Source organism: Triturus cristatus, chromosome 3_1 (genome assembly GCF_964204655.1).
Source record: "Triturus cristatus chromosome 3_1, aTriCri1.1, whole genome shotgun sequence".
NCBI lineage: Eukaryota > Metazoa > Chordata > Amphibia > Caudata > Salamandridae > Triturus > Triturus cristatus.
In genome coordinates this window covers 738465471-738481766 of record NC_140583.1, presented here as the reverse complement: position 1 = coordinate 738481766, position 16296 = coordinate 738465471, and the positions used below count along the sequence as shown (strand labels likewise).

At 46.9% G+C, this 16296-nt stretch overlaps 1 protein-coding gene across 1 annotated transcript in view; it reads right to left on the bottom strand.

The window, feature by feature from the left end:
- Positions 1-16296, bottom strand: part of LOC146860897 (uncharacterized) — a 1545865-nt gene that overhangs the window by 921475 nt on the left and 608094 nt on the right. Inside the window, exon 13 of the mRNA XM_085646178.1 lies at positions 15658-15822. Within this exon, the coding sequence (XP_085502304.1) occupies positions 15658-15822 (165 nt within the window). The remainder of the gene's footprint in view (positions 1-15657; positions 15823-16296) is intronic.

The window sequence follows — 16296 nt, the reverse complement described above, 5'->3', positions numbered from 1 at the left end:
TGAGAAGTAACGAAGAGAAGCAAGTCTCCAAAGACGTTCTGGTAAGATAGACATCTATATTTAATAACGAAAAGAGTGCAGTAAAGTTCACGTCAACAGTAAGTTCTAAATATAATATAATTGTTGGCAGACCTGTAAGAAGAAGAAGAAGAAACTTTATGAAGCAGAACAGGAAGATATTTGGAGCAGTCTCTTCTATATCCCAACCCCTTTCCCCCCTTAGAACGTACCTATGACGGAATAAGAGACCTAACAGGAAGTGTTCTGAGAAGGGCATTGGGATCTAGCGTCATTCTGCTCCTGTGTAGTTTTAAGTTGTTGCAAATTGAATCCTGACAGAGTGAAGTGCCCACGTTGGTACAAGCACTTGAGCAGAATGGCGGAAGGATTTGATTTAAAAAATTTAGGCGAAATTTTGAATAATATACAAAGAGATTTGGAGGCAGTCAGGGAGGAGAATGACATTTTAAGGCAAGAGATAATTACCTTTAAAACTGGAACATCTAATTTGGGGCCCAGTCAACGAGCTGTATCGTTCGATACTCAGAACCAAAACCCTAGCTTCACATCCTTCACCTCAACACAAGTAATCCACTCATTATCCCCAGTAATAACCTTAGCACCTCCTGAGCGTTTTAACGGAGACCCGCAGAAGGCACAATTTTTTTCAACACAATGTTCTCTGCACTTTATGTGCCGCCCATCGATCTTCCCCAATGCACAATCCAGGGTAGCATTCATCTTGTCATACCTTAGTGGCGACGCCGCCTCTTGGTCCATGCCATTGGTAACCAAAGATGACCCAATCTTATACAGTCTAGATGACTTCAAGAAAGAATTCCATCGGATTTTTGACAGGAAAACAGCATCTCAAGCCTCCGACAACGAATTGTTGGAATTAAAACAAGGTAGCAGAGAACTTGTGGCCTATTTAGCCCAATTTAATAAGTTAGTGGTCGAGACCAACTGGCCTGAAGACAAACGAGCAGCAGTATTTTACAGAGGGTTGCGAGAGGAACTAAAGGACGCGCTCTCTCAGATCCCTAATCGCCCCACTGACATCTCTGCTTTAGTAGATTTAACATTAGAGATAGATTATCGTCAAAGTGAGAGGAAGGGAGAACGGAGAAAGGAGTTCAGACCCAGTGTCCCTCGTTTTGATCGTGTCAAGACAGAATCTACAAGGGCCGTAGAGAATTCTTCGGGAGCTGAACCCATGCAAATTGGGGTGGTTAGAGGTACACTTTCTAAAGAAGAAAAAGAGAAGAGAAGGTTGAACAAACTGTGTTTATACTGGGGAGGAAGTGGACACTTTGTCAAGAACTGCTTAAAGAGACCTAAGTTACCTGCTAAAGAGAAGGAAAACTAGAGGCACCACAGGTTAGTGGAGTTGGACCTGTGGATGCGAATGCAAAAATGACTCCAACACATCACCATTTGGCAAACACACTACAAGTCTCCTCTCCTCATCTGGGTATGACCGTGACCTTAAGCTTTAGAGGTACAATTTTGACGGGAATAACCGTTATGGTGGATTCAGGGGCAACTGGGAATTTCTGTGACCACAAATTTGCTAACCTGATCGGTCTACAAGCCATCAAGAAGGAGAAAAGCGAGAAGGTCAGAGCAGTGGATGGTACAGATTTAACTTCAGGGCCTATAACCAGTCATACTGAATTGGTACACATGACCACTGTCGAAGGACATCAAGAAACCTTGCAATTTAATTTAATAGACGCCCCTCAGTTCCAGCTGATTCTAGGTTTACCATGGCTCACGGAACACAATCCTTTAATCGATTGGGGAGCTCGAACTATTCAATTGAATTCAGAATATTACACCAAGAATTGTTTTGATGGTTCCACACATTCTTCTCTGACTGGTGCGGCCACCCAGCTGTGTGATAGTGGAGTTTCTGTCTGTGTAATTCAAACTACCACGATACCTGATGAATATCATGATTTTGCAGATGTCTTTGACGAAGTGAAGGCAGAGACCTTACCCCCCCACAGGCCCTATGACTGCAAAATCGATTTAGAACCAGGGGCTAATTTACCTTGCAGCAGAGTTTACGCTTTGACCGAGAAGGAAAATGTCCATTTGAAGGAATACCTCGCAAAAAATTTGGAGACCGGCTTCATCCGACCGTCACAGTCCCCTGTTTCTTCCCCACTTTTTTTCGTACCAAAAAAAGGGGGAGATCTCAGGACGTGTATCGACTTTCGAGCAATCAACAGAATACCTGTGAAGAATCGTTATCCTTTGCCCCTCATTTCAGTATTAATTGATCAAGTGAAGGAAGCAAAGATATACACTCTCCTTGACCTACGAGGAGCATATCACTTGATTAGACTTCGGGAAGGTGACGAGTGGAAGACCGCGTTCAGGACCAAATTTGGCCTTTTTGAGTATCTGGTAATGCCATATGTTCTCTGCAACGCTCCAGCGGCCTTCCAGTACTTTATCAATGATGTTTTAAGTGACTTTATTGATCGATGCGCTATAGTTTATATAGATGACATCCTGATTTATTCCAACACGGTTGAAGAACATCAAGACCAGCTCAGAGCCGTCTTACAACGACTACGAGAGAACACCCTGTACGTTAAATTGGAGAAATGCCTCTTCAACACAGATACAGTGAGTTCGCATGGATGAGCAAAAAGTGAAGGCAATAACAGACTGGAAATCTCCTACCAGTATCAAAGAAGTTCAAAGTTTTATTGGTTTCTCTAACTTTTACAGACTCCACATTCATGGATTCTCTCACAAGATACTTCCACTGACGCGCCTTCTGAGGAAAGGAGTTCCGTTCCAATGGTCTGAAGAAGCTGAAGAGGCTTTTCAATTGTTGAAGAACAGTTTCACCACAGCACCTGTGTTACTCCATGCAGATCCTTCCGAGCTTTTCTACCTGGAGACAGACGCATCTGACCTAGCCATAGGAGGAATACTCTCTCAGCGGCATAAGGACACGGGACAACTACACCCGGTGGCATATCGGTCCCGCAAACTTAACCCTGCGGAATGCAACTATACCATTACAGAATAAGAACTCCTGGCGATCAAAGACGCATTTAAGGATTGGAGGCATTATTTGATAGGGGCGAAGCACACTGTGACGGTGTTTACGGACCACCGCAACTTAAAATTTCTGAGCTCCGCTCGAACTCTCACACCACGTCAACTCCGTTGGTCTCTTTATTTCGCGGATTTTGATTTTGTTATCACTTTTCGTCCTGGATCCAAGAATGGAAAGGCTGATGTCCTCTCCCGACTCGACACGGAAAATCAAACTTCAGTTGTGGAAAATCACCAAATCATCCTGGATGGAAAATTCATTGCTACTATTTCTTTTGAACCCTTTGAACAACTGGCTCTACAATCACTAACTGACCTTGAAATGAAGACTTGGGCTGCAGAAGATCCACAACGTTCCCTTCTCAATGGCCTCCCTTATATAGGCACCACCTTGTCTTTACCCACCAAAGAACTTCAAATGAAGGCTATGCAGGAGTGTCATGACAACCCTCTGACTGGACACAAAGGCATTTTAAAAATTGAAGAATTACTCAAATGACGTTTCTGGTAGCCCTACATGTGCCGTGATATCCGCCAATATGTTTTAAGTTGTGAAACTTGTGCACGGGGAAAATCGGACAGGCAGGCTCCTAAAGTCCTCTTACAGCCCTTGCCAACTCCTCCATATCCATGGCATACGGTCTCTTTAGATTTGATCGTTGATCTACCTTCTTCCCATGGGTATGATACCATTTTGGTGCTTGTCGACACCTTTAGCAAAATGGCTCACTATATACCCTTCAAAGGTACACCCACTGCTAAACAATTGTCCCAACTTTTCAATCAACACGTTATCCGTCTTCATGGGATCCCTAAAATCCTCATCTCAGACAGGGGCTCCCAGTTTCTATCACGATTCTGGAAGGCTTATATCAAGGGCCTTAACATTGACCATCGGTATTCCACCAGTTTCCACCCAGAAACTGATGGTCAAACTGAACGCATCAACCAGGACTTAGAACAACACCTCAGACTTTATTTGTTAGATGAGGAGGGTGATTGGTCTGACCATTTATGAACTGCGGAATATGCCCACAATAATGCTGTCAATGTATCCACTGGCCACTCCCCTTTCTTTATAAGCTCAGGTAGACACCCTAATTCTCATGCTAATTTTGATGAAGTTCTTGTTCCTCAGCTCACTGCGCTCTCGCCAAACTACAGGTTGCGTCTCATACATTTTAAATATCTGCACCGTTTCTACAGAACCCCCGTCAGCCTCAAGAGGATGGGGCTGCGTGAGACGGATGACTGCTGGCGTTGTGGGTTTGCCTCGGCCTCCTTTTTGCACGTAGCATGGTCATGCCCGAGGCTGGAGGAATATTGGGCTCGGGTATTTTTATTCATCAACCAGATTGTAGGCCGCCTGGACGACCCCTCCCCCCTGCTAGGACTACTAGGCTATGTCAAAGACACTTCACCACAGCTACGCAAGTTGCATGCACTGCTCCTGCTGTTCGCTAAGAGGCGGGTGGCGATCCATTGGGGTAGGAGAAAGAGACCCACGGTGACGGACTGGCTAGCAGACGTAACGTATGGGCATACGCAGTTGACCACGTTTGGGGAGTTGCTACCGACTGCGTCGCGACCCCGCGACATCTGGGATCCATTTGTGAGCTGGGCTCGGGAACATCAGGCTGGGGAGGCGGAGGGGGATATGGTATGTGCATGAGCCCGGAGTGGTGGGAGGCGGGAGAGCCACGCGAAAGTCCTGTCCTTTCCAAACGAGATGGCCGAACCTGTTGGGCTGGAGTGTCCTTTGTTTGCCACACATGTTCTTCTCCATGGTTAGTTCACCCTGTGCACCAAGGTAGAGTGTTGCGACCCCTCGAGCTCCTGTATCCAGTTTAATGGCTTGTACTCCCTATTGCTACGGACATGTTGACTATTGCACGACGTATTTTTTCATATGGCACCAAGCAACAAATTATTTTGTAACACCATGATGATGCTGAATGGCAGGTTTGTTGGTTGTATTAGAAATGTTGAAAATGCTCCAAAAAAAAAATAAAAAAATAAAAAAATAAAAAAAAGTTCTTGTTCCTGCTGTTCAGGATATTGCCCGACAATTAACTAAAATTCATCACTCAGTAACCCAGAATTTGTCGATCACGAAGGATCGTTACAAACACTTCGCTGACCGAAAACGTAAAAGAGAACCTGAGCTTCATGTAGAAGATTTAGTTTGGTTGAGTACAAAAAATCTTCGACTTAATGGTCCCCGTAAATTTCAGCTTCGTTTTATGGGTCCTTATCCTATTTACAAAGTCATAAACCCAGTCACTTATCAACTTTCCCTTCCTAATACCACCAAGATGCATCCGGTCTTTCACGTTTCTCTCCTTAAACCTATCTAACCGGGGTTACGCGGGACCTCCCCTCCTGACCCCTTGATTGTTAATGGTGAGGAAGAATAATTGTCGGGCAATATCCTGAACAGCAGGAACAAGAACTTCATCAAAATTAGCATGAGAATTAGGGTGTCTACCTGAGCTTATAAAGAAAGGGGAGTGGCCAGTGGATACATTGACAGCATTATTGTGGGCATATTCCGCAGTTCATAAATGGTCAGACCAATCACCCTCCTCATCTAACAAATAAAGTCTGAGGTGTTGTTCTAAGTCCTGGTTGATGCGTTCAGTTTGACCATCAGTTTCTGGGTGGAAACTGGTGGAATACCGATGGTCAATGTTAAGGCCCTTGATATAAGCCTTCCAGAATCGTGATAGAAACTGGGAGCCCCTGTCTGAGATGAGGATTTTAGGGATCCCATGAAGACGGATAACGTGTTGATTGAAAAGTTGGGACAATTGTTTAGCAGTGGGTGTACCTTTGAAGGGTATATAGTGAGTGAAGTTAAACAAATTTTAGATTCAAAACTCATGCGTAATGAACTTTTCTACCTCATTGACTGGAAGGGTTATGGACCTGATGAACGATCTTGGGAAAAGAGCACTAATGTCCATGCCCCCCGATTAATTAAAGCTTTTCATGCTAAATTCCCTGCTAAACCATGTTTGGAGGACACCCCATTGGGAGGGGGTACTATCAGGACTCACGGGAGGTTTCCTCCTGGTAACACAATGCTGGCTGCCTCCTCCCCTCTACAAAATTATCAAATGCCAGTTAATCCCTTAAGTTGGGGTGCTTGCTGGCATCGTTGGAATTCTAAGATGTCCGCCAGTATGCACATACTGCTACAGCACTCTGCTGTTAGCAGTCTAGTCTTTTAGGCTTCAGGACACCTGGTGAAGTGTGCTACAACATTCTACTGTGCACTTCAATGAAGAAACTGAGAGGAGAACACCTGTTTATCCCTGCGTCGAGTTAGTCAGCTAGGGTAGTTGCGGAAACTGCGGTGTTAGCTTCGTTGGTATCTAAATATCCCCTTCAGATTCAGGTTAGTGAAATATGACGATAAAATTAAAATAATTCTAGTCAGAATAAAATGATGCAGTTACAGTTTCTTGAATAAAAGTCCTCTATGACGATTTAGGGTAGCAGAAAATTAACGGTAGTCAAAATATCTAAAAAACAGAAGCGAGTTGAAGTTTGGGTGTAAAATCTTCTGCTGACTCTGAATTCCGTTTCAAGTTCAAATAGACGCGGGCGCATTAACTCGAGCGCCGCGTCTGCCCTAAAATACGAATAATACCAGAAGGCTCTTCAGCAAGGGAACAGAAATAAACGCGGGCGCATAAACTCAAGCGCAGTGTTAGTCTAAGAGACGATAGTTCCCTAGAGGTTTTTCTTCAGTTATACTCCGAGGTAGACTGGGCGAAAATTCCTCTTTGCCACATATTTATAAAAACACAGTAACTCAAGTTGGAAGCTCAAAAAAGCATTAGACATGCTCGTGACTTTTTTTACACAACGTGTCTAGTTAAAAGCTTCGTTGAATTTATTGAAGGCTTAACCCCTTCAGCGTGGCGCGGATTGCCACGCTGTGCTGAAGGTTCGTTGCGTGGGCGGGGCCATGACGGAGCGGTTCCGTCATCCGCACAGCGCGACCGATGTGCATGACGGAACCGCTCGTCATGCGCACCGAAAGGGGTAATCGCGGGTAAAGCTTTCTTTTCTCCTCGCGCAAAAATAAACAACTAGACGGAGGTTAAAACGGTTGTCACAATTAGACCTTCACGCTTCTAAATAAAAGGCCTTCAAGTTCTGCATAAGAATCTCCCATATCGCTCCACACTCATCAGGCTAAGAAAGAAGACAGAAGCTTCAGCCAAGATAGAGCAGAACTCTCATTACAACATCTCACTCTACACTCTTCTCAGTAAGTTTAGAGAGAGTAAGGAAGGTAGATTCCCCACTTGAATGAAAGTAAGACACGCACATACTCACCTTATTTTTCTTTGTATGAAGGGTTCAGGAAAAGGTCCAGTACTGAACGAACCAAAATAAAAGAAGAGAGTAGAGTGGAGACTTCTCATCATTACCATATTGAGAAGTAGCGAAGAGAAGCAAGTCTCCAAAGACATTCTGGTAAGATAGACATCTATATTTAATAACGAAAAGAATGCAGTAAACTTCACGTCAACAGTAAGTTCTAAACATAATATAATTGTTGGCAGACCTGTAAGAAGAAGAAACCTTATGAAGCAGAACAGGAAGATATTTGGAGCAGTCTCTTCTATGTCCCAACCCCTTTCCCCCCTTAGAACTTACCTGTGACCGAATAAGAGACCTAACAGGAAGTGTTCTGAGAAGGGCATTGGGATCTAGCGTCATTCTGCTCCTGTGTAGTTTTAAGTTGTTGCAAATTGAATCCTGACAGTTACTGACCAACTGATGCAGCAGCTTACACAACAACAGACAGACTGATACATACATTCACACAGTTTAGACACAAGCCCATGCATTCAGTAAGACACATTTAATCACTCACTTATACAGTCAGTCACGCACCCACTAAATCTTCCATCCAGACACTTATACACCCACTCATTCTTCAATACACCTTGGCATATATATATACACATATTTAAACTTTAAAGAAAATCACAGTCACTGGATGATGTTATCAGTGATGTCATTTGAGATGTCATCAGTGATGTCACTGACCATGTCATGAATGGTGTAATATGTGACGTCACTAGCAGGCGTCCGGACAGGGTAGGCTATCTACGCCGACACCCGAGTAAAACCGTGCGGGCATCCCACGCCACTAGCTCATGGAGAAACAATATCTCTGTATTTAGGTCATTATTTTAGGGGGCATAGATCTACTTAGGATCGATGACAGCCACTGACTAGTAGCTTGTAGGCTTCCTCTCTCCCCCCTATTAAGTTTCAAGTGGGCTAATGTTACCCCACTCATAACACACACGTCCGTGCACTCACCACGCTCCACTCACACATTTGGTCCTGAAGAAACGCCAAGGATCGTTCAGACCGTTTCAAGCGTGAAACATGTCGACCTTAGCATAGTTACCCGGGCACATTGCGCCCATGCTGGTAACCTCTAACCTACGGGTTTTTTTATTCTGCCAAGGGTACCTCTTCCTTAAAACCTTTTTTGGCAACCCTTAGGCATTTTTAATTCGCACTGCATGCACGCACTGTCCCTCACACCCAATTTGTTACCCCCACACCCACATGCACCCATCGGCAGCTCTCTAAAAAGATCTCCGTCAAAGAGACCCTTCGGGGGACCCGTAGGACATTGCAACGCCGGCCCAACGAGGAGCAACTGCCCGATGATGAAGCATTACAAAAGGGGGGGGTGATGGAAGGAGCATCAGAACCAATCAAACACTCACACCCAGTCAAGAGATCTGGGTTTGATCCATCACCGTTCTTTAGCCCACTCTGCCACCCCAGTTCAGACATGGCCATATGCAAATCAGTCTGACCCTGTGCCTCATGGGAACAGTCCAGCCCGAACTGCCAAGCCATGCCTTCCCTGGACCGGAAACAAGCTTCCTATGACCGGTTTCTGGCATTTCAGCCGTCTTCAGCCAGGCTTGCTTGAATCCAGTGGCAAAGTGAGCAAGGGACTCACGTCCGAGCATACCCTGCCAACTTATGGCGAACAAAGCGGTACAAAAGGGGGTGGTGATGGACGGAGCATCAGAACCAATCAAACACTCACACCCAGTCAAGAGATCTGGGTTTGATCCATCACCGTTCTTTAGCCCACTCTGCCACCCCAATTCTATTTGCTAACTATAAGGTCATTGTAACCTTTGTTTTTTAAATGAATTTCGAAGGTTTTTTAAATTCTATTTGCTAACTATAACATCCTTGTAACCTTTGTTTTTTTTAGTGAATTTCTAAGGTTTTTTAAATTCTATTTGCTAACTATAACGTACTTGTAACCTTTGTTTTTTTGTGTGAATTTCTAAGAATTTTTAACTAGCCGTCACGTTTGCAGAGTGGTAGAGAAAGGGAGCTGGGCCTCCAACCAGCTCTCAGGAATTCCACTGTGTAGGACTTACAGGAGGTACCAGGAGGGTTCTTGGCTCCCAGGGTCCCTCTGGAAACAGGAGAACTTTATCCCCCAACTAGTAGTGCACCGGTAGGCACATTTGCAGAGTGATGGAGAAAGGGGCATGGCCTCTGACAACTTCTCTACAATACTACTGTGTGGGCCCTACAGGAGATAACATGAGGAGTAGTTGTCCCCCAAGGACATCCTTGGGGGCCAACCATCCATCCTATATCCTCCAGTAAGTCCCACACAGCAGGATTGCTGAGTTCTGATAGCAGGCCATGCCCCCTTTCTCCACAACTCTGCAAACGCACTACCTGGCATGCTCTTGGTGGGGGGAAGAAGTCCCCTTCACTGCTGAGGGCCCTTAGGGCCCAACTATCCCACCTGTTACTTCCAGTAAGGCCCAGACAGTGTGATTGCTGAGAGGTGGTCACAGGACACGCCCCTTTCTCCACCACTCTGCAAACGTCCCTCTTGAAGCACTACTATTTGGGGTATGAAGCCCCCTTGCCTCTTTAGGGTCCCTTGGGGCCAACTAGCCCTCCTGTTACCTCCAGTAGTCCCCACACAGCTGGATTGTTGAGAGGTGATCAGAGGCCATGCCCTTTTTCTCCAACACTCTGCAAACACGCCTCCTGGCGCAGTGCTGCTTGGGGGAGGAAGTCCACTTTATTCCTGAGGTCCTCAGGACATAAGGGGACCTCATCACCCCATCGTCAGTGTGCCAAGAGGCACGTTTTCAGAGTGGTGTAAAAAGGGACAAGGTCTCTCTGTGTGGGCTTACTGGAGGTAACAGGTGGGCTAGTTGGCCCCTCAGCAATGAAGGGGACCTCATCCCCAACCAAGAGCGCGCCTGGAGAAAGGAGGTGGGGCCTCTGGCGAGTTGCCGGTTTCATTTTTTTTAATTTTAGGAATGGAGGCTGTGTGGGCCCCCTTCCCTTTCACACTTTTGGGACCCAGGGACCCCATAACCCGAGGTCTGGCCCCTATTATTTGTATTTTATTACATTGAAATGGGAGGGGGGCTCTACGGCCCTCCTCCTAAGGCCGATTTCGGCTCCGGGGTCACCATCCCAAGGGACTAGGCCTATGTTTATAATTTTCAATTGAAAAGGGAAGGGGGGCCATGCATCCCCCTTCCCAGGCTGATCAAAGCCCTGGGCGCCCCACCCCATCAGGCCCGGCCAATTAAAAAAAAACATTTTTAAGGAAAGGGGGCAAAGGGGCCCTCCTACCCAGCCCATATTTGGCCCTGGGGCCCTTATCCCCCGAGGCTTGTCCATTTCTTTTATTATTATTTTTTTTTTAAGGAGTGGGGACGAGTAGCCCCCTCCTGGGCACTTTTCGGCCCGAGGTCCCCATCCCCCAGGGCTTGGCCAGGTCGTTGAGGACTGCAAAGTCCCTGCGGGCTCCCCACCTCCTGCGGGAGCCAGCATTGCTTTTAGACAGAGGGCGCTGAAAACATGCATCTCCCTCTGCCCCAAAACAATTCTACTCTGCCTCATGGAAGTTGGAGCATTTTTCAATGCTCTTGTGTCCATGAAGCGAAACAGTGTTTGCTATTGCTTGGTGGGAGAAGTGCTCCCGCCATGCCATAGCAAACTGCAATGTCTTGGGGGTGGGCACCCTGGGACATTGCTGGAGCCAGCCCTGGTGGGGGTGGTGGTCCCCAGTGCCCTTTACGGCTCCAGGAGGGGGCCGCACGGTCCCCCTGCCATCTTTAAAATAGCCCCGGCCATGTGGTGGTCCCCAGGGCTATGTGGGGGGGATGGAGCACCCCACACATCATTTTTTAAAAATAGTCCTGGGGAGGTGGCGGTCCCCAGGTTGCTTGGGTCCGCATGCTCCCTCCTTGAGTATTTCCAAAAATTAGCCCTAGGGAGGTGGCGTCCCCGGGGCTGCAGGGTCATGGCTGGGCCAATGCATCACTTTTGTTAATAGTCCCTGGGAAATGGCCCACCCAGGGGCCAAAAGGAAACGAAGCATGGGAGCCCACGCTTTTTTTTTATTTTTAATTTTCAGCCAGATTGATGAATCCACCGTGAATCCTGTCAAAATATATATTTTGTAAAACTTTTTTTATGCCCTGGGTGCAAAGGCCTAGGGGGCGAGGGGTTTCTACCTTGCCCCCTTTTCTTGTTTATTAACATTTTTCTTTTGACTCGGTTCAACCGAGTTACAAGATGTCTGCCAACACTTCCTGGTTTAAAGTGTTGGCAGCCAATCAGATCTCAGGCACGAGATCGGAAGGGTTCGTGGATCCACCGCGGCCACAGTTGTATATCTAAGAAATCTTAACATTTTCCAGGACCTACTTAAACGATTTACACCATTTAACAAGAAGAGTGCTTTCTGATCCAAGAGCTACCTTTTTGCCAAATTTGGAGTAATTCCGTTCAGCAGTTCGGGCTGTAGCATTGTCCAAAGTTTCCCATGGAAATTAACATGGAGAAAAAGAGTTTTAGGATCCCTCTTTAAGGATCACCCCTTAACTTCTAACACAACAGCTGAAGTGAGTGGCCCATTAGTTTTGAAAATTTCGTGAGGATTCATCAAATGGTGCCAAAGTTATAGGAAAATCAAAAAACGCTTTTCCTATTAGAACTAGATCCTAACTATAACTACCTACTGGTACTATCAGGTAAAGAGAAAAAAGTGGGGTCCCAAAAGCAAATTTCCCCATGCATTTTCAATAGACTTCTTCAAGGAGGGCTGCTGCAAAAACTGCTGGACTAAATGACATAAAATTTCGCAGGAAGCTAGGTCTTGGTCTGCAGATTGTGCTTTTTATGATTTGGTGTAAAACTGTTCAGAAGTTTTTGAAAAACAGAGATTCAAAAATATTTGTATATCTGGAGCGCTGGGTCCTCAAGAGTCTCGTAAAAGTCTCATGGGAGCACCAATCCAAAAATAGAACATTCTGATTGGTCAAGGGAGCTTGTTTTCCCTTGGATCATCTTGCTGCCGCGGAACTAAGGCACCCACTGGAGAGAGCTCCCTGATTGGCTGCTAGCAACATGACCATTGTTTTGCAGGAAGCCATTACAGGACTCTAAGCCTTAGACACTGATTTAAATGGCGGTCCAACTGCCGGATTACAATCTCAGTGGTTGAACTTCCAGCAGAGTGAGACCACCGCCTTCGCCAGGATCAGTGATCCTGATGGGACAACGGTTGGAATTGTATTCCCGAATGGTGGAGATGTGGAGGCAGACACCGCCGCTCGGATTACCATATCTGACAGCCTTTTCATGTCAGGGAGACTGCAATGAAAAGGCTGTCAGAAACGGAATATGGTCACTGTAATGTGGCCCTTGGGGCACACGTAGTGTTCCCACTCACCTCCATGAACTGTGTACCATGCACAACATGGTGAATGGAGGTGCTGGAGGTGCTCCATACCACGATGGCTTGTGCTGCAGCTCTTTTACTTGGCTGCAGAACATGCCGCCGTGGTATGGAGCACTTTCTGACTGCAAACATGGTGGTCATATGAAAATGTGATGGTCCCGTGACTACCGCAATTGCGGTCGGGGGCCCCACCGTCTGCTATAAAATAAGGCCCACAGTTTCTGAAGTTTAAAAAAATATGATATAAGATGGGTAGGGATAACCTAGACCCCTAGGCCCCATGGTGGGACCAACATTAAAAAGCGAATGGCAAATTTTGCCGTGATCGTGTGGAGTCCCACAGGGTCACGGCAAAGATAAAAAAGATTTGGTGGCTTCCATTTGAAACATACATAGGGAAGGGCATCATTAGGGCTCCTATCCCCAGCCTATTAAGGGCCCAGGTACCCCATCATCCAGGGCCAGGTATATCTAAGGGGTGGGGGGCTCACAGCCCCACTCCCTGTGTTAATGATGGCCTTATAATCTTATCCCCTGGGACTGACTTTGCTGAAAAGCAGAGGGAGTCGCGCGGCCAACCTTAACAAGCCTGTGAAGGTCCAGGGAATCCCATACTGAGACTGTTTTAAAAAAAAAAAGGGATGAGGTGCAGCCCCTCTTCCTGAGCATACTTAGGCCCTGGGGACTACCGCAGGCAAGAAAATGTGTTTGCTCCTGTCTGGCGTGAGCATTTGTAAATCTCCCGCCAAACAGGAGCAAATACTGTCTGCTCTCAGATGGTAGGAGTTTTAAAAATGCTCCCACCGGCTAGGAGCAGGCTTTTGTTCTGTTTCCCATCCTACACTGATGTCAGCAGGGAAACAAAAACCATACTGCTCCTGCCCAGAGGGAGCAGCATAAATGGCTGCTACCTCTGGGTGGGAGAAATGCTGACTCCTGCACCATGCGGGGAGCGGGCTTAAGCCACAGGTGCCCTGGGGATCCCCCTGTGGCCTTCAACATGTACTATGTGGGTACCCTGGGTGAGCACTTACCTTTGGCCCTGGGAGATGGGGTCCCCAGGGCCTGAGTAGGGAGGGGTTGCATGGCCCCTCTCCCCTTTATTATTATATTATGACCCAGGGATGAGGTTCTTGGGGCCTAAAGACCAACCCTACAGATTGCCAAAGACTATGGGGTTTATTAGGATGGCGGATGGATGGCCGCTGCCGGGACTGCGGTGGCAACTGCCGGACCGGCGGTGGACATCCACCCGCGATCGCAACCCTGAAAACCGCCGGTCCCATTAGCATGGCGGTGACGACCGCGGCGGTGAGAATCTCCGCCCGCCACTTTATCGCCGGTACCAGTCTGCACGCATGCCTAGCGGGCAGAACTGGACCGCTACAATGATGCTGGTGTAGGGCCAGGCTCCGCCGGCATGATTATGATGCCGGCGGTAGCCAGCCTTTCTGCGGCAGTGGAACCGCCATGGAAAAGCATGCGGAGAATGTCTCTGGGGGTCCATTGCGGGCCCCCAATGTGTTGGGTGGAAGTGGGTGCACTGGGGGATACCCATGGTACCCCCCCTACATTTACCTGTATCAGGTGGCAGGCACTGTGCAGTGCCTGCCACGCAGTGCAGTGACATGCATGACATTCTCCTTTTCACATCGCGGCGGTGCTGCTTGCAGCAGCAACCGCCGCAATGTTAATCGCCAGAATCCAACTGCTGCGGTCAGATTTCGACTGCGGAGCATCCTAATTGGGCCTGCGGTTATGCCGCGGTCCTTGCGGGTGGTCTTTTCCCACTACCATGGCGGTCGAGGAGAACTTCCAACTGCCATCCAAATACACCCCTAGGTGTGGCATGGGGTTGGCATCCTATGGGAGGCTGTCTGTCTTTGGACAGATTGGCCACTGGGCATGGCTGCAGACCATGTGCAGTGTGGGGTTGATTTCTTCTGGATGGGTTAGATACCGGGCCTGGCCGGGTGGGTCATCTTCTACAGTGTGGGGTTGGCTGCCTATGGAGGGCAGGCCACAGGACCTGTCCACAGGCCTGGCCCTGCGGCCAACCCACCAGCGCACATTGCCTTTGGCTATGCGCAGCAGGTGTTGGCTTTACATATGTTACACAGTAGGGGTAGAGTATAATGAAGGACTGTGTACTTATGGTAGTTGGGCTGGTGCTGACCTGTAGTAATTCTGCAGTGGGGTTATACTAGGGTATTTGGGGATGGTAGTGGGGTGATTGGGTGAAAGTGTGGTTATATGAGGTGGCAATGGTTTTTTTTATATGAAAAATTATACTAAACCTACATGGTCAGGTGCAGTCAGGAACTTCACTCTTGGCAAAGTGCCAGTCTGACTGGTGACAATTTGTTGCTGCGGGAAGTCCCGTGGGAAGGATATTCTGTAGCTGAAGATTGTGGTTACTTACAACCCTTCCCTCCGAATACAAGTTAGGAGCGCCATGTGATAGGAGTATGTTGTCGGGTGAGGAAGGTGGGGCTGAACAGTGCAGTAGATTGTGGGATGCATGGCTTAGAAGTCCAGGTGATGGTGCGGTATTATCAGAATGGACACCTGGCCACTGGAAGGTACTCTAGTCTAGACTACATGGTGGAACTGTTCTCAAATAAACAACAAACATATTTAAAAATATGACGAAATAAAATATGCAAAGTGAATTATTGTGAATAAGGGCAGAACCACCATGATGTGAACTTGGTTTACCGTTTCAATGCTTTGGGTAAAAAATGGAATAGCATGATGCCACAGAAAGACATTTCAGCCGGTACCTTTGTCACTGCCTTCCAAACAAGGGTCTTCGAAGTTGTCATACACATCAGGGCAGAAAGACATGGTTTTCCAGGAGTTGGCGAAGGCTGATGCTGAGTTTTCCACTACTCCACTGACTGTCTGGAAGTCATCCAAAGACACGCTGTTGAAGTTTCCACAAAGGCCTAGTAAATAAAATAGAAATTCCTTACTAAAAAGGCAGTAGAGAATTGTGAAGTTTGGAATTGATGTCAGCAAAGTGTGAGCAGTCATGGGAAAAAAGATTTTGAAACAAGCCCATAACTGCATGCAAACTTGTAAACTTATACTAGACCCTAATTGTGTTCAAACCCTACCTATCCACTGTCCTAGCAATGTATGATCTTTAGCATAGATCATGCTTATTGCATTATGTTTTTTATTTGAATTGTAAAGTGCTGCCTTGTGAAAACAGATCAGTTCAAACCACTAGGTTTTCTGTCCTATTTTCGTTATCAGGTATTGTTCCAATGTGCTGTGAGCACAGAGACCACTAAAAATGTACACTCAAAGATTTTACCTCAACTGTACGCCCATGGGAGGATGAATCAGAGACAGTGTTAAACCTCATTTTCATGAGGCAATGTGTCCACTAAATAAGGCACCTCCCAACACATCAA